General features: G+C 36.0%; 2 protein-coding genes across 6 annotated transcripts; one reads left to right on the plus strand and one right to left on the minus strand.

Annotated features, from left to right (window-relative positions):
* The first annotated feature begins 412 nt into the window (after positions 1-412).
* LOC306843613 (FIGNL1-interacting regulator of recombination and mitosis-like) lies at positions 413-17,439 on the plus strand. 4 transcript variants are annotated; one of them, XM_079375175.1, is made up of 26 exons: positions 413-523; positions 612-770; positions 966-1,081; positions 1,230-1,269; positions 1,536-1,624; positions 2,011-2,115; positions 2,199-2,339; positions 3,779-3,941; positions 4,022-4,106; positions 4,437-4,575; positions 4,814-4,903; positions 4,999-5,063; positions 5,211-5,359; positions 7,509-7,638; positions 7,866-8,052; positions 8,433-8,515; positions 8,838-8,889; positions 9,820-9,909; positions 10,089-10,274; positions 12,085-12,201; positions 15,166-15,261; positions 15,381-15,494; positions 15,603-15,707; positions 16,060-16,140; positions 16,232-16,363; positions 16,448-16,826. In XM_079375175.1, the coding sequence occupies exons 3-26, from the start codon at positions 992-994 to the stop codon at positions 16,652-16,654; spliced, it is 2,736 nt and encodes a 911-aa protein (XP_079231301.1). In that variant the 5' UTR covers positions 413-523; positions 612-770; positions 966-991; the 3' UTR covers positions 16,655-16,826. The 4 variants fall into 4 exon arrangements, 3 of the variants coding, with proteins under 3 accessions (XP_079231301.1, XP_079231300.1, XP_079231302.1); XR_013781853.1 differs by having other exon boundaries at positions 413-770; positions 16,034-16,140; XM_079375174.1 differs by having other exon boundaries at positions 413-770.
* On the minus strand, positions 17,326-24,669 carry scyl3 (SCY1-like, kinase-like 3). 2 transcript variants are annotated; one of them, XM_079375177.1, is made up of 14 exons: positions 24,425-24,649; positions 23,728-23,918; positions 23,344-23,529; positions 23,149-23,262; positions 22,877-22,933; positions 22,219-22,321; positions 21,679-21,790; positions 21,499-21,576; positions 21,281-21,420; positions 20,993-21,180; positions 20,696-20,867; positions 19,381-19,551; positions 18,460-19,214; positions 17,326-18,372 (listed from the first exon to the last, which is right to left on the minus strand). In XM_079375177.1, exons 2-14 carry the CDS (start codon positions 23,890-23,892, stop codon positions 18,316-18,318), a joined length of 2,298 nt encoding a protein of 765 aa, XP_079231303.1. In that variant the 5' UTR covers positions 23,893-23,918; positions 24,425-24,649; the 3' UTR covers positions 17,326-18,315. The 2 variants fall into 2 exon arrangements, with proteins under 2 accessions (XP_079231303.1, XP_079231304.1); XM_079375178.1 differs by having other exon boundaries at positions 17,396-18,372; positions 23,728-23,914; positions 24,425-24,669.
* Positions 24,670-25,554: the final 885 nt, after the last annotated feature.

Consider the following 25,554-nt stretch of genomic DNA (forward strand, 5'->3'; position numbering starts at 1 on the left):
AATGTGAATTTATATCATTACATAAATGAAGAAGGTAAGATTTAGAGGTTTTATTACAATTAGCCTAATTTAATCAACCAATGGAAGTGTTTTACAGGCTCTTGTGATGAACATTAGACATATTAAATATATTAGATTTAAGATGTGCCATTTTAGCCTAGACATCCTTTAAAGAAATAAGAAAACGTATATTAGTAAAACGAAACACAACATTATTTTGTTTATATCTCCAAAACAGCCTTAAATTGCTTTGACATAACGTTACTTCCGGGTTTCCCCAGCCGTGTTTTCTGTCGTACCGCTTTGGCGTGGGCGTGGTTGTATTTTTGTATGGGCGTGGCTTATGACGTACCGCTTGGATGTGGGCGGGGTTGGATGTCCACCGCAGGATGCAGCGAGCCTTACTTGGCTCAAAGAAAACGGCGCGAAGTTGGTACTTGGGAGCGATACCAATTTCACTTTTATAGGGGGATTCGTAAGCGCTTTACTGTTATTGACCTACACTCGTAAAACGAATACAAACGTAATGAGGAAATTTGTATATTGTGTAGCGTTAAATAGATACAAATATCGCTTAGGACAGTCATCCAACAGGTTTTGTTTTCTTAAAGAAACCCCATGCAGTGCTGGCGAATGAAATCGCCCAGAAGAAGGAAATGTGGAGATCTCGAACAGAAGATGAAAATATGTATACAGGATCTCATTATTGCCCATAATTATCACAAGAACGCGTTTATTAATCGCCATTTCCCCCCAATTTGAGTGAGCCGGTAAGTTCTAAATAGATAATAGTTTTGAAAAATGTGTATGAAGCTAGTTGAGTTACGTTAGTTTAAGCTTAAGATTGAATGAATAAAAAACTGTCCCCTTTTAACGTTACTACGAAAACATGTTTGGACATTGATTTATTGGCGAGTTATTTGTTTCGTAAATATACAAAAGTTACAACTTTGTTGTCAGTGCAGGTGTGTTTTGAAAAAACGTGACCACAATGTCTCAAGTGACCCTTTTGGAAGAGGTTTCTCAGTGGAACCAGGAGACCTGTCAACAAGAGCTCAAAACAGTCCTGCCCAAACTAGTTATATCCTTTCCTGACGTCCTTCACAAATTCATTTCACTTGTAGTTTAAGGCAATGTATGAATGTACATACACATGTATTTGATTGTTTAGGACTACCGTAGTGTCATTAATGTAACCAAATGAGTAAGATTGGCCTTGACACTTAAACGCCATGCATCATGACACTGACAGCTGGGAAGAGCACACAAGTAAGTCTGACCTGGCATATCTCCCTACCTTTGGACCTCCAAACATAAGCTTTTTTATGTATGATATATATTAATCTCTAAGTTAATTTTGAGGCATATCTAAGCAATAAGTTAAAGCAAACGTATAAAATAAGATACCACATGACCATTTAATTCAATTATCTTCAACAGGCTCCTGTTTTTAAATTCTGGAAGCTTTCATTGCTTTTCTCAATAATGTTTTATTTTTATTACCTACTTTGTTGATTTATTTTAAATCTCCACAGATATTCTTCAAATAATCACAAGCAGGTTCCTCCCTCATCTTTCTTTACCTGAATTAGAGACAGCGTGTTTCTCCACTGTCTTACCCAAGGTTTGAGATTTAAATGTTGGTTTTATAGTTGGGCTGAGCTTTTTTTTCTTTTTGAGTCCTTGATAGCACATTTAAACAAGTATTTGAGTACACAAGGTATCATGATGATAATGAAACCGTTTTTAAAAACCTTACTGTTAATGGAAATATTATTATAATTTTTTTTAAATTACACCGCTGTAATTAATACTTTTTTTTAAAAATGCAACAGCTGAAAGGAATAAGGTTGTTTCATACAACACATTTGTAATGAATTATGTCACGTGTTGCATGAGCTAAAGCTGAAAAGTGATTAAACACCGGTAAAAAAACTACAGAAGATATTCTATAGCCTGAAATATTTAACAGGAAGCCTGTTTATATGTGTTGTCATGTATGATACACAGGTGGTAAAAGTGTTTGCCAGTCTTTTGGAAGAAATCAGCAAGCAAACTGGAGGCCTCTCTAGTCAGAACACAGAGCTGCATGGGTTTTTGAGAAATATCTTGAAGGTTTGAATATGGCATATTGAAATTGAAATCAAAATTTCTTCATTTGCTGGTCAAAGTGATTTCTGCTCTTGTGTTTTTGCCAGATGATGGTCCAGACCCTGGAGTCTCTCTCTGGCTTTGTGCGTCGTGTCTGTTCCTTTGAAGAGCCTGTCTCATTTGATGCCATTCGCTCTTTGCCCTCATGCATTCTCAGCATCCTAAAGGACACCTTCCAGCACTGCAAGGTACCACATTTTTTATATAGTGCACTGGACATACTTTTACACCATCAACCATTGATTGTGAGCACACCTTTATAGGGTTTTGCTGATAAGACGAATATATCATGTATCGACAATAGTCAGAGATATCGCCTGTGGCTGATGCCTTTGACAATATCAAGATTATTGTTATTAGGTTAGTATTATTATCTAATTATTATTAGGGCTTATTTGTCCCATCATATTTATTTTTATGTGTTTTTACTGTGTTGTGCATTATAGCCAATAGGGTTGTGACAGTGAAGAAAATTTCCCACGGTTAATTGGCTGTGAGAACACCAGTAATACAGGTGTCATGGTGGTGGTGGTGGGGGTCGAGTTTTCCCTCTTTTCCTTGATTTCCATCGCTTTTAAATAACTTGATAAAGCATTGTGTGCATTTTACTTTCACTTTTAAATTAGTGGCAATTCTGCAACAACAAACATTCCATTCAAGCAACAACAAAAGACAACATAGAACTTTTATTAACAAAACGAATAAAAATACACATGCTATATGCCTAATATAAAATAACAAATAACTTACACAGTCTAAATAGGTAGCCTATACAAAACTGAAAGTTAGTAAACAACGTGGAACCAAATAAATAAGAAACTTAGAACGTTTATAAAAACGTTTAGAAAAAATGTATTTCGTTACCACTTGTAGTACACCTGAACCCATCTTTCATACACTAGTTCACTCAAGTCACGTGTACTACAAGTGGTAACGAAATACATATTTTAAATTGTATGTTAAAAGCGCATTTTAGTTCATATTCATGGTGTCCCAAAAATAGCACAGTTGAATACACTTAGTTGATCTTGAGTTTATCTTAAGAAGTACTAAAGAATAATTTTTTGTATATTAAGTACAAAATTAGTGCGTGAAAAAATAGAGCACTTTAAGTACATTATGGAAGTGTACTTTTTTTTTTTTTTTTTTTTTTTTTTTTTTTTTTTACCTGGGCATCATGTTATAGGGACTACTGAACAGACATTTAGAAGTTGATTTTAAAATTCAAGGTATTTAAAATAAAAATAAGGCTATGCAAACCCTTTCTTTACAACACGTTTACCACACTATAAGTGTGTCCCATCAGGTAATGAAAAGTTTCGCACACATTTGTGGTCTTCATCCTCACTTGAACACTTGAACGTCAAATACAGGAAATATGTCATATAAGTGGTCAAGTGCAAAGACCGCAAGTGTGGGTATTTGGACAAGGCATTTGTAAATAAATAATTAAACAAATTAGCACAATGATATCGTGTATCAGTGATCTCACAGGCTGACTGTAGGACGATATATCACCCAACACTACTGCTTTAGTGTGTTTGTGAACTGCAATAGTGGTTATGTAGAGAATTTTATTTTATTGAATTTTATTACAAATTTCAGTTTGATGTTTATGTGTTTGTAGGACAGTGAGGTCATGTACAGTGGAAGGCTGTCATTGGTAGGTGATCTGCTTCAGGGCCTGTTTAAAGAGGCCTATTCCTTGCAGAAGGGCTTGATGGACCTGTTGGACAAAATTAACTTGGAGGACACTGCTTCTGAGGAGGAAGTGTTGGATATTGTCACAGGTTTGTGGTATCTGTGCGAGCAATCTCAAGTGAAAAGTTGGATGCACTATTATTTTCAATAGTTATTTTAAATTTTGCAGTGATTCACAGTCTGCTGGACATATGCTCAATCATATCCAGATTGGACATTGCGCTACATGCTAACACATGGAAATTTATCATAAAGTGAGTATAATGTGCATCATGAAACCTTAAATCTGCTTTTAATAGAAACAGATATTTTATGGCCACGTTGCATTATAAAGAGGAATTCTATGTGCTGAAGTAAAAGGGAAAATATCACTTTTGCTGCATGATTTAAATGCCAGTAACAAGAGTCCAGTGTTTTTTATTAACTAGAAAGTTACAAGGCCAAAAAAACGTTGTGTCCCAAACTTTAGCCTTAGAAATGATCAGACATTATAAATTGCACATAATACTTAATTATTCAATTTAAAATCTCTATGAAAAAAAATAATATAAATGTATGTACTGACAGTTTGTGTTTGATTTCAGACAGAGTGTGAAATACCAGTCTCTTGTAGAAGATCGGCTTCGCCACACTGACATAGCCTTCTCGTTGTGCGAAGACCTATGTACATCTGTCCAGAACTGTCTTGAGCTAGCTCAACAGATCCAACAGGCAGCCCTACAGGTAGAATCATCAGTTCACATTTTTAACAGAATAGGGTATGTTTTTTTTAATTAATTTATTTTTATTTCCGTTCAGAGATGGTGATTGTTTTTATCGCTTGCTGTGGTATTTTTTTTATTGCAATAATGGTGACCGAGATTAATTTATCAGGGACTTTTTGATGGACAAGTAAAAATAAGAAAGAATTTTTATATAAAAGGTCAGCTCATATCTGACTTCCTCCTTTTGTTTCTCATAGGAAGTTGTGCACTGTCCAGAATACAAGCTTTTCCAAAGAGCAACAAAGATGTGTAGGTTTTTTGCCAACACATTAGTCCACTACACAAAGGTAACTGAAGGGAAAGTGAAAGTTAAAAAACCTCAAAACTTGTTGAAATGTAACAGTCTGAAATAGTTATGTTCTGTTTTTTTGTCATGCGATAGGAATTTAAACCATTTCTTGCCAAGTCATGCTGTCAATTTCACCAGTTGTATCTCCAAATCCACAGGTAAATGAAAGATATATTGCAAGGTCAACATTCATAACATGGGGATTTCAAGCAACATGATTTTAAAATCATGTCAAAGTTTCATATTTTTCCCCTCTCAGTTTTATCTATTATGTCTAATTAAGCTTGTGGTTTTTCCCTCCTCAGCAAGTTCCCTCCCTCTGTGTGTGCCCCTTCTGTGCCCTCTGCCCTCAGTGAGGAGTTGAGAGTGGCGGTTCTGGTTCCCATGGATGTCATGCTGACACAGCTGCTCTCCTTCCGACCCTTTGCAGAATCTGTCCTGGACCTAGATCACCGTGAGCTTCTTCTTGCAAACTATTATAACAACTTCCAGGGTCCTCTTGAACCCTGGAACATTCCTTTAACATTTCCTTCAAGAAAAAAACTATTGGCTTGTACATTGTAGGTTCATAGATCACTTAACCTGGTCATTGACGTTTTTGTTCTGTTTGTAATCTGAGTGGTGGCTCAATGTCTGCAAAATCACAGGAGGGTGAAAAGAATTGTTGATGAATTTATTTCTTTCATGTCAAGGACATAGTTACATAAAAATGCAGAGAGACTGACAGTCCATGACACATTGCTGACTGTATATCCTGTGCATTTCCAGGTCACTTAAACTGAATTAGTGCCCTTTCATTATTACAGGCAGTTCATCCAACATTGCAACATGTGGAGTTGCACTCTCTGTCTGACAGGTTTTGGATTTTTGCCTGATTCAATGAAGCTTTCGAGAGCCACTTTAAAGACTATACTAATGTTAACTAGTTAACAGTTATTAGGAAAATGCAGTTTGATGGTTTCAGATTAATTACAGGCTCATAGATAAGGGAACATCATTCAGTATACATTTCGTGCTGTACACTCTAGAGCCGATCACATGAAATGTGGGGGGGATAAAAACAAAAATGTATTCCCACTAGGGGTGTGCGATATGACGATTTTTGATCGTGGACGATAAAAATGTCTCCACGATCTGCTTTTGAAGAAATATCGTAGTATCGCGCTACCGCGCACATTGTCAAATACAGTTCTGGCGCCGCCGTCTCTATGTACTGTACAACACGACATACAGCAGTAGAGTTACTCTGACAGGACACTGCACTTATTCGCGATCGCAAAAGTACATTATTTGCACACAAGCCTTGCTGGTTAAATGTTTAATTCGCGCGCTGGTCTGACGTGCGCTTGTTCTGAGCGCATACACCTGAAGCACGCGCACTAAAACGCCTGTCTAACAGCGCCTGATTACTCAACTAAGTTATATTTTGCGCTAATACTGTCAAAACACACAAGGTTTACATACAGACTGAGTTGGTTATCTCTAAAATGAAAGTAAATAGTTAAGAGAGAAACGGATGCGTGCCTGAACTGTATATTAGATGCGTGCAGCTCTTAAAGGGACAGGACACTAAACATGCTGTCGACTGTCATTAAAGGGATAGTTCACCCTAAAATTGAATTTCTGTCATTATTTACTCAGTGGAAAACCAAACAGTTGCTGGTCTACATTGACTTTGATAGTAGGAAAGAAAAATCCTATGGAAGTCACTGAGGACCAGCAACTGTTTGGTTTTCCACCTTCTTCAAAATGGCATTTATAAATGTTCAGCAGAAGAAAGAAACTCCTTCCGGTTTAAAACAACTTTTGAGTAAATGATGATATAAAAATACAACATTATGACAGAATTGACAGACAGATGACAGAATATTAATTTGTGGGGGAACTATTCATTTAACGTTAACAAAACAACAAAACACAGAGAAAAATCCCTCACTATTCTTGACTGAAAAACTTTAATACAGTTGCTTTAGGAATCAGTCTATCTAGTGTTTTATTTTTATATTTGTTCATTCAATTTCATTGAATGCTCTGCTAAATACACCTATTGTACCTGGAAATAAAGCACTGTTTGTTTTATTTGTATATTATGTGTATTTGTAATGTGTATCTTTGTTCTTATTTTTTAATAAGAAAAATAAAATAATGACAAAGATTTTTTATCTTCACCCACTTTGGCCTAAATATCTGCCATGCATCTTTGTCTTTCTAGTTTGGCTGTAATGCTCAGACAACTTGTAAAACCAAAATAGTAAAACTAACAAAGAATCGGGATAAAAATCGTGAATCGTGATATTTCTATAAAAAATCGTGATATGATATTTTTCCCATATCGCCCACCCCTAATTCCCACAACATTTTAATTTGTTTCCTTGTTTTAGGTAAATTATTGCCATCTTGTACTAATTCATTCCGTTGTTTTAGTAAAATCATGCCTAAAATGTAACTAAATTACAATTAAAGAACAAATTAATAAAACATGACCACAGTTCAAACGAGGTAGCTAATAAATGTTTGGAAAAATTTTAAATTTAGATTTATTAATTTAACTTTTTTTTTTTTTTATTTCCTTTTTTTTTTTTTTTGTTGCTTGTGCATTTTAGAGTACAGTACAGAGCTTTGTCTACCACAGTGTCTGCTACTGGTGAATGTTCTGGGTAAACTCTCCTCTCAACCAGAAGAGGTGCTGCCGCTGTGGAGTGATGGCAGCCAGTTTTCGGAGGAAACCCCCAGGTACTTTACACTTGTGTAATTTAGCAAGATGAAATTGGCAAACTAGTCAACAGTGATGCAGTTGAGCATCATTTTGAGTTTTAGTATCATTAATTATACAATATTCCCTGAATTGTCTTTGCGTTTATTGATAACACTGGTGCCTACTTAAATTGGGATTTAGTTATTTCTAGGTGCAGCATTTTTGGCTCAAGTGCATAATGCCAGCTAAAACTGTCTTTCTACAGATTGTCCGTCTTTGAGGCAGTGTTGCAGAGTTTTCGGCGGTGTATGTTGGAGCGTGCCGTGCCAGTGTGGTTGCCGGGGGTAATGCTGCGAGGGCAGGCTCAGGGTAGAGTCAGTCTGCACCAGCATGTGTGTGTGCATATGTGTGCTTTTGTGGCTGTTCTGCCCATTCAGCACTTCGCTCCATTGGTCAGTCATCCCTTTTATTGAGTTTGTTGAATTCTACTCGTGTTTGTTTTTTTTCTCTCTGAATGTTGTGAAAAATAAAATGTACTTAAAATCATGTTTTGAAAAGACAAGTTGCATTTGAGCTTGACACAAATCTTGACATAATTATATTCTTATGCTATTCTTGTGATTACTAAGATTAACATGATTCTCTCAAAGAAAACATTGAAAGAAGTTATTAATCATTACTTTCATTATTAGCTTTTAAATAAATTTTTATGCTCAGAGTTGCGTTAGAAATTGAATGCTGAAATTCTGACTAAGTGACAAATAGCTTGTACATTTCATCAGAAAAAAGGAAAAAACATATTATCTTGCTGTCCTCTGTTTCCTTCTTTCAGGAGCAGTCACTATTAGCCGCCGTATTGCAGGCAGACACGCAGACGGCTGTCTTGGCCACAGATGTCTGGTGCTTCCTGGCACGGTAAATGTAGATACACACCCATGAGTGTAGACAATCGGACTTCTATGACTACTACTTTCCAAAGCTGTCACAGACCATACCAAGCATGAACAATCAGGGGACATTCCTGTTTTTAATCTTTTTAGAAGTATACATTTCCAAAGTTTTGTCATTGTGGTTTAGGAGTCATTCAATAATTTCTAAAACCCCCTAAATAATATTGATAACCATGCTCTGCTTAGACACGTGTCTATACAAGTTGGAAAACATCTACTGCTCTAAAGAATGCAAGAAAAGCATGCTTATACACAATATCAGAGTTGTTCTTTTGGTCTCTCTTCAGGTATGGCACGGCCGAGTTGTGTTTTCATCATGTTGTCCTTATTGCTCACCTGGTGAGTGGAATGTGCAGGGAATGTGACCTTTTTAGTGCTCTTGTGGTTTTCTGGAAACCTGTCTGGAATGAGGGACCACAGGGGGCCCTTTTTCTTTCTTACACCCTGACTGAGCTGACAATTGGTGTCAAAATGAGCATGGGGAGTAACACACCTGTCAATCACAACAGTCTTGTTCTATTTTTCTTGTGTGCTTGGTATTTTTGTAAATGTTGTTAAGTGTTAGTTAACAACTTATTCTATGGGTTCTATATACAGTATGTGTATGGAGAAATGCACACAAATGCACAAAGTTCTCATATGCTTCCCAGGTCTCCATTTGGTTGATCAAAAATTACAGTAAAAACAATCATGTTTACTTAAACTTTTTTTTTAATGATTTTGAAAAAAGTCTTGTTTACCAAGGCTGCATTTATTTAATCAAAAATGCAATGAAACAGTAATGCTGAACAGTAATGCCTTTTAAAAATATAGTTCAAAGTATAATCTCTTTCATGAATAGAAAATTGAAAAGAACAGCATTTATTTGAAATAGAAATCTTTTGTATTGTTAAAACTGGTTTTACTGTCTTTTTTTAATCAATTTAATGCATCTTTGTTGAAGAAAAGTATTATTTTCTTGAAAAAATTAAGTCTATACATTTGTGTATGTGTGATCTTTACATTTGACAATTACAGAAAGTCCAAATACGCTTGTCTTCATTTAAACCATATATCTACGTTTTGCTTCAAGACTGTATTAATTTTTCTGTTAAACATGTCCAAATACTCTTCTAACCCATTGTAATTCAATTTTTGGACCGTGTTTAGAATTCCTTTTTTAAGTTCTCTTGGTTTGAACATTTTGTCTGAACAAATTTCTAGAAAATCTCAGGTTTTTAGTAGTCCACTAATTGCTTCCATGACCTGTATTGTTGTTGTACTTCCAAGATAAGGTCATGTCCTGGTGAGGGTTATCAGCTGTTTCACTTGGCCCTGCTGCTTAGACGTCTGCTATTTCTCATGACACCAAAACACCAGGTTAGTTTCTTTTTCTCTAGTTCAGATAAAGAATATTAACACAACTCTGCAGAAAAAAAACTTCCTCAGAGCATTGATGAGTTTGTAAAATAGTTTATTTCTGTTCCCACAGTTGTTTTGGTTTTGTAGGTAGCAAATTGGTACATTTTAAAAATGTGATGGAGTGTTTCTTGTGACAGGTGGAGTTTGTGGAGCACTTCCCTCCTGCTCAGGAGAATAACCTGTGTGTGTGGCGCCACATTCTGCTGAGGTGTCTGTGCACAGAGGGACGTATGCGGGTGGAGAAAGAGGTGCTTTCCGGGGCTTCTGTTGTGCTGCAGGAATGGCAGAATAACAGCTACAGGATGGGCGATATACTGAGACTTGTGAGAGAAATAAAGTGACATTGGCGCCACTGAACACACAAACTTTATACTTAACAGAATGTTTGCCATCTTTTTGAATTACACAAGGCCTTGATTTTTAAAAACATCAAAAATGTTGGCATATTATAAAAACAACTTCACCACTAACAGTTCATTACCCAAGACATAATTGGGTAATGAAGAGGAAACAGGCAGTCTTCGATAGGGGTGGCTCGATACCACTTTTTCAGAAACAATCCCGATCCGATACCAAAAATTCTGAATATCGGCCGATATCGATCCAATACCGGCGCAGTTTTTTTTTAATCGGTGTAGAATTTCTATACCTCAGTGTGTGTTGAACTGATCATCAATCTTTTGTGTGTTACACACAATATTCTAAATATAGACAACTTTCTTATAAAAAAAATAAAATAACAAATGTAAAAAATATATATATAATCATAATCTGACTATTATAAACTTGGTTAGTGGATAATTCATTAGCAAAAGTTACTCTAGAAAAATCATGAGTGCACAATTTTATAAAATCTAAACTTTTAGTGAAAAAAATATTTAGTGGGGAACAAATAAAAGGGAATAAGTGTTGGTCTAAATCTGGTAAAATGTTACACATTGCTCTTTGTATGGTTGTAAAATACATTCATTAGAAATGTAATATATATTAATATATAGAGCCTACTATAAAATTAAAATACATTTCTTTTAAATGTATAGCACATTATTGAGGTAGCAACGTAATAGATAAGATGAACAAGAAAGGCTATTAATAATTAACTAAATCTGTCATTAATAATTAACTAATCATTCATTGTGCAAAATATTATAATACGACAAGCATACATTCAGAGCATCTCTTATGCAGAATGATGCGCTTGAAGCAACACGGAGTCACAGCACTCTGAAATCTCAGTAACTTTTAAATCTCAGTTACTGTGCTCGTGAAGAACAATTCATAGTGTTCTCTACTCCAGTGTTGTGATCTAACATGGTAGAAATTAACACGATTTAGAAACAAAACGAAACTCCAGCAAGAAAGCCCTTTTATGCAAAACCATTTACCTTTATTTGCAGATCAAGTATAATATTATGAACATTGAATCATCTTGGAGAGAGTTTCATCGTCTTGACTCATAATTTAACGCGACACACCGTTTGAATGCTGAATGGAGGATGACAGACAGCTACAGCGGAGAGAAGAGTTTACGTGAACTTGACTTAAATATTCATCTGTAGCCTACCTCACATTAAACTGGAACAGCTTCAGAACACTTGGAATATAGTGCACAAAAACGTTATGGTGCTTTATGATGTTGTTGTGATTTTCGTGGGGCTTAACTATAACACAGAATAGTATACGCAGAATATCGGATATGGATCGGTCTCTTCTGACCGATACCCTGATCTGGCAGAAAATGCCAGATACTCAGTATCGATACTGATACTGAATATCGGATCGGAGGACCCCTAGTTTGATCCACATTCAAGTTCCCAAGGCTATGAATGTGTTTTATGACTCAGTCTCACCCTGAACAAATTCTGGTGAGGGTTGTTGTAGATTAAGGTTTTGATTATGGACACAAAACAAACCATGCACTTATTGTTTGACCATGGAAAACTTTGGGGGGTTTCCTTGTTATTTAAAGACTTCAGATTTTATTGTTGTAGATTGACATATCAACAGTGTGTAAACTCTATCTGGTACACTGCCTCTAAAAACCAGACTGGCCTTTATAAATATCTAATATTTAAAATAAATATCTTGCCCAGGCTTTGTTTTAAACTTTGTTTTTTTCCCCTTGTGATTCAGAACCGGATACTAGGCTGTGTGCTGATGTTGATGGGAGGAAGCAACCTACAGGCTGAGTGTGTGATCTCTTCTGTGAAGATCATCTCTCAGCTATGGAGTCGCATGAGTAGCAACCAGGTGATCAGATTTCACATACGCATAACTGTTCAAAGTGTTTCTGACAGTACAGGGGACATCAGATGCAAAATTCACGTTTACATAGTGTTTGAACATAATGTGTGTTGGCAGAGTGTATACACAACCACCCTATAATGATTAAAAAAAAATCCACCTAGTGTTTTTTTTTTTTTTTTCCCAAAAATCATAAGAACTGTCTCAGATCAAGCCATTCACAGATTCTTGGCAACCTCCCATGAGTATTGACGAACACTGCCATTTTAGCATTGACCCGCCCTGAGTGAGCTGGAAACAGTCCGCCATTGTTTTGATGCCAGAGCAGGTGTAGACAAGAATGTCTTCTAAGCAATTTAGATGTTCTGTTGTTGGTTGTAATAATGAACATAGCCGTCATCATTTATTCCCGACATCATGATTGTTTTTGAAGGGAATGCCCCCCCGATCTACCTAAATACATTTGTTTGTGCAAATCATTCCTGATCCAGCTTCACCTACAGAAGAAGTGATTGTTTTTTTTTACAAATCTTTGCAAATCACCTTTCCTAATAATGTGCTAGTTACAGGGTTTCCGCAGGGTCCTAAAAAGTCTTAAATTTAGTTGTCAAATTTAAGGCCTTAAAAAGTCTTAAATTCTACAAGAAAGTCTTAATTATAATTTCAAGAGGTCTTAAATTTGGGGGAGGAAAGACCAGAATTGCGATTATGGCTGAATGTGACGATTAAACTTCAAAAGGCTATGAAACATGAGCGCTGCACGTTCAAAGTCCGGTGCTGCGCTGCTTTGTGTACAGCGTTACCGGAGAAACAGTTATATTTCTACCAAACGCGCTACCTGCTGGCAGAGAATGAATGTGCAAGTTTCAATAAAACTGTTGTTTTGATCAGAGTTCAGACAAATGTGAAAATCCACCCCATGTTACACTGCAAACACGCAGAGCTTTAAGTGTGAACTAGAGGATCGATAAGAAAACAATACATTTTAAAAATCTATAGGGGTGTGCGATATGTATGGTCTGCGATAATAATATTGTAGTTTTAGCGATGTGCATTTTGACAGAGTATATTGTAAAAAGCAAACAAAACACACCTACAGAGTGCACACGTACATTACGTGATGAAGTCTAGTAAGTTAACATAGGTTAAACTAGTGCACGTACGCATTTAGAGACTTTCACTGCATGATTCGGTCTATTAAAATGCATTTAGAATTATCACAGAACTCAAGATATGGGGGCAGAAAATGTATATATTTGTCATTTCATAGTTAATATCACATGAAGAGTGACGATTTTTTTTTCTCAAAGTCAGCATGCTTACAAATGTGATATTGATTTTATACAACAGATCAATAAACAAGAAGTTAATATTAAGAGACTTACGTTTTAGACCCTATATTGCCTGCATGTCCTCTATTTCGCCAACAAAAATAATTCCAGACAAAGCCACAGCACTGTTTTGTGTCTCTGAGCAACATGAAGGTGTTTCATTCCTGAATGAATCAACCGTTTAAATTAAATGATTTGGTTCAATCGCAATGACTCACTTATTAACTGTGACTTGCTGCCACCTGCTGGCGCTTTTACTTTCACATTTAAAGTATCTTTTAATTTTTTAAATAATTACAAACATCAGTTTTGAATGTATTATGTTTAAAATATCAAAACATTATTTATGCATTTGTAACTGCAGGTTAAAAATATTGCATGTCCCTCATAGCTGCATTTAACAGTGTAAATGTATCTAAATACCACTTCTGTGTTTTCTCTGCAATGCAAAGATGAATTCTGTTGATACTGATTTAATTTGCTTGGTAAATGCAAATATTTTACTCAAAAATGATGCACACTTTTAGAAATGCCCATAAAACTCGTTGGAAAATATTCATTTCTATCACCGCTGTGAACTGACCACACAGAATTTGAAGAATATCAAAAATTCAGGAATTAGCTGAATTTTGAAATTATCGTTATCGATAAAATCCCAGAAAATAGAATTTTTTGTCAGTATCGCACACCCCTAATTTATAATAATTTATATAACAATTTATTCATAATAATTGTTTAAATTAACATAATTAATACTTTTGACTCATCCATTTTCTTAAAAATGGTTTAAAGGCTAAAATGTAAAGTTTATCATTTGTAAAACATTTTTTGTTTTTGTGAAAACTTGTATCTGAACTGTAAATTATGCTTTTTACAGGAATTTGACAGTTTAATATGGTACTATAGACATTGCCCTACCCCGCTCATATGGTATTACATTTATTTGTGCAGGCCTTAAAGGTCTTAAAGTCTTAAATTTGAGCTTAAAAATCCTGCAGAAACCCTGTAGTTAGCAAGTTTCACGACAAATGTGGCTAAAGTTTACAGTCTCGTGAGAATGGCTTGTCACCCCACGGAAGAGAGGTGCGGGGTGCGCAGAGCTCATTAGCTTTTAAAGAGACATGCACGGAAACGGCTCACTGTGAATAGAGCCGTTTTTGTTAAAAGGGTGTTGTTCTACTCTACCATTGAGAAATTTTAACCAAAGTATGTTATAGACTTTTTCATGAAGACCCTAAAGAATCATATCAACTTGTGGAAAATGGGCATCTGATGTCCCCAAATGTTTTTGAGCAACAAATAAGCATATTAAAATGCTTTCTGAAGGGTCATGTGACACTGAAGACTGCCAACTCATAAATTAATTTTAACATTCACAAAATTGAAAACAGTTATTTTTAATTTAATAATATTTTGCAGTATTACTGTTTTTACTGTATTTTTGATCAAATAAATGCAACCTTGGTGAACACAATATACTTTTCAGAAACATTTCTTAAGAGGCTTACTGACTCCAAACGTTTGAGTAGTACCACTTAAAGGGGTGACACATTAAAGTAAAGAATCTCATTCACATGTAAGCTGGTTATTTTTTTTATTATTATTTCTTTTTTTTCCCCCTCTATTCATCTACTATTAGGTGCAGGTTCATCGTCCTCTCCAGTGCACTGTAAAGTTACTCCTTTCAATATCAGCTGTTCTGATCAAAAGTATAGAGCCACATGTCATTGTTCAGGTGATATTTTAACATTTACTGTTTTCTTAGGGCCTTCATAATTCTATTTCTTTTAAAGCTTTTTAGATCTTAGTTCATTTTGATGCAAGTTGTTTTTTTTTGTTTTTTTTTTTAAATAGGCTGTTTCCTGTTTGAGTGGGTTGACTATCCAGAAATGCCCTGATGACCTTCTTTTAGCTGCTTTGGAGTTCCTTGCTTCCATCGGAAGAGTATTTATTTCTCCCAGTATTCAGGTAGAAGTGGAATATGAGTCAAATTTTTTTTTAAAAAGACTGGAAATTAGCTCTCTCATTGGTAATTTCATTGTGTCTGCATATGTATATGTATGTGTATGACTGCAGTGCCAGGTTTTGCCAAGAATCAGCGGTCTGTTTACTGGTCTCCTGACTCACCCATCCTGGCTGATCCTCCATCATGTCCTGGAGGCCTTTGGCCTCTTTGCAGAGGTTGGAATTTCCCCATTATATAACAGTTTTTAATTTTTTTTTTTTATTAAATAACAGACAATATCTTCAATTGTTAAATTTGTATTTGAGTAATTCAGAAGTTAATGTATAAGTTCTTGAACGAAAAAACTGACTCAAAATAAATACTAATAATTCTGATTATAAAGGGTGCATTTAATTTAAGTATAGGTGAGTCCTATAATGTAAACCTAAGTTATATTTTTCTCTATCAACTATTTTTTATTATTATATTTATTTGGTAAAAAATAAATCTCAAATCACATCCCTCTTTATCAATGTTTTTAATCAACGGTTTTGTAATCTAGCTCAAATGTCTCTTTTGTAACTGAAGATAACCAACCATGAGGAAGTGATTTCTCAGACATTGACATCAGAGGAGATCAAAACCAAAGTGTTAAACTTCCTCAGTAAGGTATGGAATGAGAGATACACAGACTTCAAAAAAGAAGTGTAATTGTCATATTTAAGTGCTTGTTATATCGATTTATGTAAACTTTCTACAGACCATCTCACACCAGGAGTCTGAGGAAGCAAGACTAGAGCGTCTGAAGGAGTGGAGGAGTATAATAGAGAAACACTGTGAGCAAATGGAACGTGAGACCATCTCACCTGTACACACAACACTTACTGAGGAGGTAAGTGAGAGGATGGCTTTCATTATTGTCTGACACACCTATGGAACAAATTTTTACAAATTCTACAATTCTTTACCTGTTCAGCCATGTCCGAAGAGGGCAAGACAGGAGACGGAAGTAGAGGAGGAGTTCGAGCGATACCTCCAGACAGCAGAAAGTGCCTTGAAATCCCTTCGGGCAATAGTGGGGCCAGACCACAACCTGTCCCCGCCACAGTGGGTCAGGACCAGACTTGAGGGCTTACAGACACTGATAACTCAAATCAACACCACTGCAATAGAGCAGCCCTGATTCAGCTACAACACCTCTACCTATGGCTGCTTTTAACACAATGCTGTCTTTGTTCCATGTCACTACATTTATTAGTCACCCAAGATATTTGTATAAAAGTTGTATTTTTTAAGTTTGTATGCAAAAGAGTCACTCCAAAGACCATTAAAGTTCATTAAAATGTGTTTTGTGGATTTTTTTAGTCAGTGGCTTTATTGTGAGTGATTGACACTGAAAACTTAAGTCTAAAGCTCTGCTTTTAATGGTGCATTATTGTCATAATTGCTGTAATTCCAAGATTCCAAGTATGTTCAATAGTTACAGCCCTGATGTTTCTGAGACCTCCAACTTGAGCTTGCAATTGTGGTAATTCCAACATGGAGCACTGACTCACAAGTTCTTCAACAGAACACACTATATTAATGCCAACATCCTATTATGCCAATTACGAAGTAGCATTTTTATTTTTGGGGGGTTGTGCATGAAAATGAAAAAAGTAGGGTGCAGACTTGAATCTATCCAATGGTTGTTGAGATGTGGGTGTAACTCTTAATGCATGCAGAAATAGAAAATGTTTGTTGTTGATTGTAGATGGGTGGCCTTTAGGGCAACAAAATGTTAGGGACATTTTCACTGGAAGATCATGATGTTTTGATTAAACATAATGGAGTCCAAATAAAACCACAAGCATGAATTGTTTACAATAAGATGTATAAATTGCATTTACAAAAAAAGAGTGAATTCTCATCTCATGCCAACTTGATAAAAAAAGCCCCATTTTTATTTGGTATGCAAATAAATGCATTAAAAAGACTCCATTGCAGTTAATTCTTTAAATATTACAATGGCATCATGGCTGCCCATTAGATTTTGAATTGGGAACGTTCTAAAAGCTAATTCACACTGCACCAACAGACACCAGCAATTACCAGGTTACATCAGTTTGTTAGAAAATCATAACATACTGTCCAGACATTCCTGACTTGACAAACGCTGATTAAATGTTCAGTCGGTAAAAACAAACATCGACCAATGGCAACAGGCCTAACACACAGTTCTGAAATCCATCAAACATGTCTGCTGGCCTCAGTTAGTGTCTGTTGATGCCATGTGACCTAGCCTCAAGTCAATGGGAGATTTTTTAACCAAATTTCAGTCAGTATTAAACCAAAAATGAACAAGCAGGTCAAATACCATAAAACCATTTTATTTAATCAGCAGCTGATAATACAAATAAATTATGTCGGGCTCTCACCCAATCTAATGAACAAATTAGAGTCTATATATTTCTTCTCAAGTTGAGGCTGTCTGTCCTCTAAGGCTCACTACAAAAACAAAAGCTGTATGGCACAAATAAAAACTGACAAGTGGATGTATTTCCAGGTTATGTACCCCTCCTCGGTGCAACATGACTGAAGGACTCCTAATAGGATTTGGCATGTTTAGGTCCATCATACCATCTTGAAAAATCTAAACAAGACGGAACCTTTTTCTGTAGCCGATCAATTTCTATGGCGACAGTAGACTGATTATCTCATTGGACTGGGTGGGGGAATCTTAAAATACAAACTACTCTTTTCACATTTTTATGTTGGTCTTTAGTGATAATATCATGATGGCATATGTAACAGTGTTCTTGTAATGGAATCTCTCATATAGCTTTCTGTAGAGGACCACACTGATCACCAGGCGTTCTCATCTTCCCAGTTGAGGTCATCGCCCCATCCTTCTGCCTCCATCTGTGAAGGCAAAACAAAAGTACATCTCATCAGTTCATATAATTACAAAGCCATGAAACAGATGCTTGGTTGCATAGATAAACTTACCTCAGTCAAGTCAGCAGCAAACTTGGTAGTGAGGCTCAGTGTATCTATTGATGGGTCTGATGTTGTGTGTCCTGTGATGGGTTCTCTGACCGAACTCTCCACAGGGAGCAGAAGAGATGAGGAAGACAGTTTTATATCTGGGACCATGTCTGCAAAGAAGTCTAGTTCTGGATCTGGCTCTGGCTTCTTCTTCACTGCAATTGTGAACTCCTCCCCGAGACATCCAACTTCAGAGCTTTTGATTGTGCTTTTTGGCTTGGGCTCTAATGCTAAACTTGTTTTGCTGGGTTTGAGGGTGTCTGTTGCCTGGTTCCAACCAGTGTCCCATGATGAGGTATGGTTATGATCTGGAGCGCTTTTGACACTAGAGTTCAGTTTGAGTGATTTTGACTGCCTTGAAGATCCGGCGCTAGATTCAGTTGGAGATAACACCTTGCTTTTTGTTGATGTCTTTGGTACAGAGACTGGTAAAGGAGTCGAGGGTGACTGGTCTGAGGTCACTTCTGAGTCCTCAAAATCATCCCAGGGTTCCTCGCTTTCATCCTCATTGTCAGCAGAGTTTCTCTGACCTGGGACATCTGCTGATCGAATGCTAATCTGGACTGACTGGGTCTTGTCCTTTTCTGCTTCCTCTGTGTCACTCCAGTTAGGCCAGTCTTCGTCAGATCTCACCGCTCCGTTAGTTTTCGTGTTGTCTGCAGCTTGTGTGCCCATTCTGTACCCATTCAACGGGAATGACATCTCGCTGCTAAATACTAAAGAGACCACTTGATTCAGAAGGGTTGTACATTCAGACACCAAGTAGGGGCAAATAAATGCAATTCAAGAAAACTTCAGCCTTTCTTTTCAAATTATTGCTCCAAAATAAACAGTTAAAAATGTTACTGTTAAGAGTGACTTAAAAAATCAGTTGTGGTATACCTGCTCTCTCTGCTGTGGTGTGCTGGGCACTGGTCTTTTCAGTTGCTTGGGAGGAGTACATATTTTCTAAAACCACCTTTTTGTCCTCTGAGCCCTTAGAGAACAGATTTAGAACCTTTGGTGGTTGTGAGACATGGGGATGTGATGGCCCAACAATATGCACAGGTGATGCTGCAGAGGAAAAGAGGTTTGGGATCGGTAAGATTTTTTTAATGGTTGGTTTTAATTAGTGCTGTCAAATGATTAATAGCGATTACAAAATAAAAGTTTTTGTTTGCATAATATGTGTGTGTGTCCTGTGTATATTTATTATGTATATATACATACACACATACAGTATATATTTTGAAAATATTTACATGTATGTACATATCTATATTTATAATTATATATATATATATATATATATATATATATATATATATATATATATATATATATATATATATATATATATACACACACACACACACACACATTTTTCTGAAATATATACATGCATGTGTGTGTATTTATATATACATAAACACAGCACATACATATATTATGCAAACAAAAACTTATTTCGAATGCGATTAATCGCCATTAATCATTTGACAGCACTAGTTTTAATGGATATTTGATGAAAAATGGAAGTAATATTGCAAAATATTATTACAATTTAATATAACCGTTTTCTTTTTGAATGTATTTGAAAATGTAATTTATTCCTGAGTCTTCAGTGTCACATGATCCTTCAGAAAATATGCTGATTTGATGCTCAAAAAACATTTCTTATAGTTATTGAATGCTTAAATCAGTTCTGCTGCTTAATATTTTTGTGAAAACTGTGGTATATTATCCTCCTGGATTTTTTTCTTTGATGAATAGAAATTGTTCAAAAGAAGAGCGTTTATTTTAAACAGAAATCAATGTGTGAATAAATGTCTCCACATTAGTAGATGATTAATAGACAAATAATTATCTTTGTCAGTGTGGTTAATTTTAAATATTTTGTTTAATATATATTAGCATAGAGTTACTTTCCCTAAAAGAGGAACTGAATGCACTAATAGAAAACAAATATATCAATTGTATATAAAATGATGCAGCAGCGTCCTCCAGTGGCCTCAAAACATAACATTTACATTGAATACAGGTTAATATACCAACTTAAGCAGCCTAAATGTTTTTTTTTTAAATAGAAATTAATCTTAGTTAAATTTAGTGAGTGTCAATCAAGCTAACTTCTTATGGTCATTAATAACTTATTTAGTAAAATAAGCAGAGAATTAGTAAACTCATTATAAAAGTGCATTAACAGACAGTGTCTTACTCTCTGGGGTGACCTCTGTGGACTTGGTGAAGTTTGGTGTAGTCCGTTTAAAGACTTTGGTCCTCTCCCCACCAACAACCACTTGGGCTCCCAGCAACGGGACAAGCACAGCCAAACTCTGTAGTGTCATAGCGACGAGCGAGTCATTTGTATCTCTCATTCCCAGCAAAACCTGCATGATAAAGTGTGAGAAATAACTGACACAATCCCAGTATCGACTTAAAAACATCCTCACTTTACTCAAAAGAATTCAGTATTACTAGGCTGTTGATACAAACCCAAACATTGTCACAGTACCTGAGGAAGAATCTGATTTTTCAGTTCTTCACGGGGAAAGAACTCAGCATAGATATGAATGTGGGACAGAAGCACGATTCTGACGTGCTCCTCGTTCACCTTATAGAGCTTAAGGAGCAGAGGAACCACGTATCTCCCATACAAAGACAAAGACAGAAGACACTGCTCACCAGCGCTCACACTCGAGTCTGGACATCAGAAAACAGTCAGTCAACATCATAACTGAGACTAATGCTACTAAACAAGTGTACAATAAGCATCTCCTAAAGCTTTACTGACTAGTTATACCTTGCCTAGGCCGTAAGAGGTGAGGAAGGAAGCTTTTGACAGCCATGGGCTCAGCAAACACCAAAGAATTGAGCAGTTTTGGAGCCAGACGTGTAGCAATTAACTCCTCTGGGAGGTTCTGAACTCGGTCCAAGAGAAACCTACAGAAGCGGACTTAGTTATTTAAGCACATCACCCTTCTAGAGTAATAAAATAATGTGTTTGAAAGGGAAACTTACTTGAAGAATTCATTCTTCTCCTCTTCATTTTTCAGGGTCAAACTCTTCAGAAAGTTCATGATATCTAAGAAGTCAATTCTATAAGAATTAAATGTTGCAAAGTTTATTGAAATTAAAATGGATTTCAAAAGACCACTATTGATCAGAAAAATTTGAACAAAAAAGTTTTTAAAAGCCAACCTGAAGAACTTGTGAGTCAGCAAACTGCTGAGAGATGGGCGAGACATGGGGTCAGGGGTCAAGAGGCTGGCCTGCAGCATGTTCTTTAGACTCTCCAATAAATCATCTGAGACTGAGACAGAAAGTTTGGGTGGAGGAGAACGTGGAGGTTACAAAGATGGGGAGTGGACATGGAAAAATAAATAAAAACGTGGAAGACACAGGGAATGGAAAAACATACCACAATTTAGTGAGTGAGACTAAAAGAAAAAAAAGATAGCACAAAAACAACAGAGCATATGTTTTCAGTGAGGTCCTGTTCCAAAAAACACAACAACATAAAAGCCAAAAGGTTGCATCACCATTACAGTGCTCATATGGATCATTTTGTTCTTTGAAGACATCCGGCATGTAAAATTGTTTTGCACGCGGTTGTCAGCCCATTAACAATTATGTCACAATGTCTATGCAGTAAGGGCTTAGCAACTGCCACAACAGGATGAATCCTAGACACACTCAGCCTGCTTTACATGCGTCTGTTGAATTAAGAGTGTTACTAACCATGTCCCGTCAGAAGGGGAAGAAGGGCCTCCACCATCACCCCGAATGAAAAAGCGTCTCGGGAGTGGGCATGCTTGTCGGGAAGACTTTTAAATCCTTCAAGCTAAAAAAAAAAAAACATTATTATATTGCTGAGACATAATGATCAGGACTGTCGTCAGCCTTTAATTTTGTCCCAGGCCTGGTAAATTCTGGCAACAAATCTGAATATAATTATATATAGACACTACCATTAAATTAATGTTTGGGCTTGGAAGGATTTTTATAATGTTTTTCAAAGAAGTCTCTTATGTTCACCAAGGCTGCATTTATTTAATTAACAAAATACAGTAAAAACAGTAATATTGTGAAATATTACTACATTTAAAACAGCTATTTTCTATTTGAATATATTTGAAGATATAATTTGTTCATACGATGGCAAAATTGAATTTTCACTTTATGTTGTTTTGATACATAAGTTACATATCTTTTTATCAATGTTTTTGCTTACATAAAACAGTTATGCTGCTTTGTTGTGCATTTGTTTTCTCAGGATTTTTTGATAAATATAATGTTTACAAGATTAGAATTTATTTGAAACAGAAGTCTTTGTAACATTATAAATCTTTAATGTCAATGTCTTTATTTCTTAAAAAAATACAAATATGGTTCCTACCTTCTCCTCAGGAGGAATGGCCCCATTTTCCCTTACATTCTGGATACTTTTGAGAAACTGTAGAGGAAGTGGCACATAAATAGAGTTACAGTACTTAACTCTGTATATATTTGTTATTAATGGTATTTAACCAATTGTAACAGAACCATGCCATTAAAAATGTCATTTCCCTTCATCTTTTGAAACATCCCAGAGGGTAAAAAAAGATTTGCACTCACTTTAATGTATGTATAAGGCATAAATCAAAACATAAGCAGTTACGGATTTGTCACCTCTGGTGTTGCCTCTGAAAACTTGCAGACAGTTTCCATCCCCGCAAGTTTCCAATGGCCATCTTCACTGACAAACACTGAGGATATGCACACATTGTTGTGACTTGATTTGCCCTAAGAGACAAGAGAAATTATTTAGTTGAAGTGCCTAAATATTATTAAACATATTTAAAACAATAATTAAATGCATCTTACCCTATCATGTAGAAAGACTAGTGCTTGCAGCAGGTCATAGAGGCCTGCACAGATCTCCTCTGGAGTAAGATTGTCTAGCAGCCGTTTTAATGGTTGAACTGGTTCTGTCACTAAATGTATACCTCCATCCTGCACTGAGCATGACAGGAAGTGAAGAAGACAAGGGTGCCTTAATGTCTTCAAATGCTGTAAAAGAATCAGGTAAATTTATGACAAATAGCTGAGACATTTGGAGATTTAAGTGTGTGTGTTTTTTATATAATTTGTATTAAGTGACTTTACTATTATATACAGGTATATAGAGAATTATGAGTAGGTGTGTCCAAAGCTTTTACATACAATGTATGTCATTGGTGGGGTTACATATCAACTGTTTACTTTTACCTTGGCAGCTTTATTGACTTTATCTTCATTGTCTTGCTTATGCACAAAGACGGAGGCAGGTTTGCCATCCCGGAGGAGGGCAGAGTACATGGTAAGACCAGACGGCAGTGTCAGCAACGGCTCTTCCAGCACACAGCTTGGCAGGGCACTGCTCTCAGCACCCATCCTTACACTGAGGTGGTACGGTCTGCCTATCACACAGTCAGTGAAAAACATGAGTATATGTCTGCACAACAAAAAACACCCACATCTAGAATATCTCCTTGACATGTACGCTGATGATAGACAATGTCAATCAAGACCAATGTAATAACCTTTCACTTTTGAAAATGGGTAACTGAGTATTCATTGACATGATATGACAAGCAGCTGAATGTTAGTTATAATTTTAATTCAATGCTCTAACCTGGCTTTCAAGTAACTTACAATCAGACTAAGATGTCACAGTTAATGACTGACATATGGTTGCAATCACATGCAATTTTTCCAATCAACGTGTCATTTTAGGGATTCTCGAGAGAGCTGTATATACTGTTTATACTGTATCAACCCTTCAGAATCACACTGGACAAGCTCTCATCGTCATTAGATTGATTTGCTTCGCTGGTTGATTGTTACTCGGTATTCGGGAGAAATATTTTGTGCGCCGATCTATTCCTTATACAGGACAGCTGTACAGCGAGCAGACTAACGTTACCTGTATGGCGGTGTCACCTCGCAGGAAGCGAATAGCCTAAAAAAAACTGTTTTCCTTTCCAGCAGACACCATTATTGCAAAAAAAAAACTCAGCGTTTGCTTTCCGTTAACTTCGACCAAGACTTTGCGCCGCAGACAAACACTTTAAACTCATTTTTTCTACAACAAATCAGTCGATTTGACAGACTGCATCGATTATAGCACGACGCACAACTTCCTGTTCTCAAACGGTAAACACCGGCTCTTCCTGTTATAGATTTGGACGAAACCATCTCGCTGTATAGGGGTGACACTGTCTCTTAATAACGAAAGGGGAAACATCTTTTAGGACTGCTTTTTCTTTCAGCTCAGCATTTTACTCTCAAAATTCCATATTTTAAAAAGCAGTTTTCCACTCTCTTACATATGAAGGTGTTTAAAGTGCACTGTATGTATTTAGTCGATGCGCATCCACCGAAATACTGTCAATGGTTTTCCCCGTCGGTGGTGTGAGACAACGCAGGTTGAGGAAAGTGGGCATGAGCGATTTTATTGCTGAATGGTTTTTATTTGCTTATTTGCTTAAATGTGTTATTTATAAGTAGTTATAGTTGTAGTAGTAGTAGTAATACTAATAATAAATAAATAATAATAAAACTGGTCTGGAAGATGGATTAAGGAAAGAAATAGTAATAAAAGTGTGAGTGCAATGTAAACACGATAATTTTTATATAACAAAAAAGGAAAATATTTAAATGTAAGGAATGTTTATTAACTGCAAATAAATAAATAATCACAAACAGTTAATAGGCTAAATAAACAAACAAATAAATAAAAAATGATCAAAAACTAGTCTTTAAATAGTAGGCTAGTAGTTAAATGTCTAAATATATTCAATCTGGCATTTCAAGAATTTTGTTTGATTTCTGTTTCGATATTTATTGCTAGAAAAACAAAATGACATAAATCAGGAGCAGCTGAGGAAGAGGGAAAAAAGACTGGAGGGTTCCCCCTCGTAAAAAATAAAAATAAAATAAAACATGTCCCAGGACTCCTCGCTTAAATCTTCCTAACCTCCAGCTACAATTTACAGTGCTCCTGGACGAGGACATTACAGGTGCATCTCGATAAATTAGTATGTCGTGGAAAAG

The sequence above is a fragment of the Barbus barbus genome, assembly GCF_936440315.1.
Source record: "Barbus barbus genome assembly, chromosome: 24".
Taxonomy (NCBI): Eukaryota; Metazoa; Chordata; class Actinopteri; order Cypriniformes; family Cyprinidae; genus Barbus; species Barbus barbus.